At 28.0% G+C, this 2103-nt stretch overlaps 1 protein-coding gene across 2 annotated transcripts in view; it reads left to right on the top strand.

Annotated features, from left to right (window-relative positions):
• The window catches only part of LOC105458000 (ABC transporter G family member 10-like), a 9815-nt gene extending 7749 nt beyond the window's left edge, over positions 1 to 2066 (top strand). For both annotated transcript variants that reach the window (XM_011703012.1, XM_011703011.1), the window contains one exon: positions 1706 to 2066. In XM_011703012.1, coding sequence (XP_011701314.1) covers positions 1706 to 1860 — 155 coding nt within the window. In that variant the 3' untranslated portion in view covers positions 1861 to 2066. The remainder of the gene's footprint in view (positions 1 to 1705) is intronic.
• Positions 2067 to 2103: the final 37 nt, after the last annotated feature.

Below are 2103 nucleotides of genomic sequence, written 5' to 3'. Positions count from 1 at the left end.
TTTACATATTTTGCAAGTATTTGATATGGACAATATGTCAGCAAAAGGATTTAACCCAATTCGCAAAATTAACAAAGTTATAGGCCGGTACTCGTAATCGATTCTTATATTTGAGATCGTCTTAAGTATAGTCTTAAGATGTTGCAAGCCAATAACAGAGCGTATTAGCATCTTAAGACATTATTACTTAAGAGGGCTTTGAAATAAAAACCGACTTATGAATACCGGCCATAGCACTTGAGAAAGTAATCTCAATCTATGTAATCATGTACAAAAAACTTTAAATCCGTTTTTTTCGAAACTATGTTTTTCAAATTGGTACCCATATCTCGAAAACCAATTGACCAATCAATTCGAACTTGTGCACACATTTTCAGCATATTTGTGGTTATAGCCCCTACCTCGATCAAGTCAAAATATGTTTTTTTTTTTAATTTTTACAACCTTTTAAAGTTGAAAAACATAATAAAAATTTAAAATTAATTTTCAAAATAATGTCAATTTTTAAATTTTTAATATTTTATTTATGTTCTGGTACCAGCTATAGCCAAACTTATACTAATTAAGAATTTCTTTGTTTTAATTGATTTTTTTGTTTTAAATGAACAGAACAGCCGGAATTATGGGTACCGTAGACCAATCTTTTTTTTTCATGTTCTCAGTATATATTGTATACAGCGCATATTTATAGTTATTTTTAAATACAAATATGTTGAAACATGCTTCAAATACGTATGTAGGAAAAAACCCTGTCCCAAAAAACTTTATACTTTTTTTTTAATTCGCAAAAATAGCACAAAAATTTGGTCTCTTGACTAGAATACCCCCTTAATTTGTGCTAAAAAACGATTTGAAGGGTTAAAATCACCCGTCATATGTAAAGCAATTTTCAGTTCTTTTCGTATATCTCGCAAACTATTTAAAATTGATATCAAAAAATGTTTTACATTTTATGTAAAACATTAATTCCACACATGTGAAAATAATAGCATTTATACGTATACATTAAAATCAGAACTTAACAATTAACTTTGTTATAAAACTAGTTATATTATATACATATATATGTAGATATTAGTCGAATATTGTCTTATATTGTTTTCCGTAACAAAACGATATGATTTCCACATGCGGAAACATTGTTTTATTGTTTTCCGTGACAAATTAAACGTTATCATTTCCACGTGTGGAAATTGTCACGGAAAAACGTTTTTGTCACTTTCTATATAAAAGCTATATTTAACTTTTTTTCGTTATATCTCGAAAACTTTAAAATATTGAAAAATTTTTTATACAAAAATGTTACAGTAAAATTATCTCTATTCATTTATGTTGATAATTATCTTTAAAAAATTATTGAAAATAATAATTTTTAAAAATACTGTATTAACTTTAATAAATAGGTAATATTACTGTAAAATTTTTGTATAAAACATTTTTTGATATCTTGAATAGTTTTCAAGATATAACGAAAAAAAAATCTGAAAACTGCTTTATATATAACAGGTGATTTCACCCTTTCGAATCGTTTTTTAGCATCAACTAATATTTTTTAAATTCGTCTATTTACGTAACCTGTAAGTGTGCAAAGTTTCATTAAGATTAGAATTTAACACTTTGCGAGGTTCCCTTGTAAGCAGAATTATATAAATAAGACATTGCACACATTATTATATTACATACATATATTAGATATTTCTGTTAGATAAACGATCTCGCAAAAAGTTTGGGCTTATCAAATTGCTTGGATACATTGGCAAGCAAATTAAGTGGTGGCGAACGGAAAAGACTCTCTATCGGCGTAGAAATGATCGCCAAGCCATCCGTTTTCTTATTAGACGAACCAACAAGCGGTCTTGACAGTGTGGCCTCTAATCAGGTAAAACATAAATTATTAATGCAGCTATATACTATTAACAACGATTGTATTTACTATTTTTACAAAGACGTTATTCGATATTAACTGATATAGGTTGAAATGTTTATCTCTTGTTATATTCTGCTAATCCCATACAGCACAGAAGTTTGCAGCAATATTGCAGCAAAGTTGCAACATTGCAATGCAATGCTTCAGAAACATTGTTAAAGATCGGAAGAGCACAC

Source organism: Wasmannia auropunctata, unplaced genomic scaffold, assembly GCF_000956235.1.
Source record: "Wasmannia auropunctata unplaced genomic scaffold, wasmannia.A_1.0 LD334817.1, whole genome shotgun sequence".
Taxonomy (NCBI): domain Eukaryota; kingdom Metazoa; phylum Arthropoda; class Insecta; order Hymenoptera; family Formicidae; genus Wasmannia; species Wasmannia auropunctata.
Note: the sequence above shows the minus strand (reverse complement) of the source record. Positions and strands in the feature narration are given on the sequence as shown.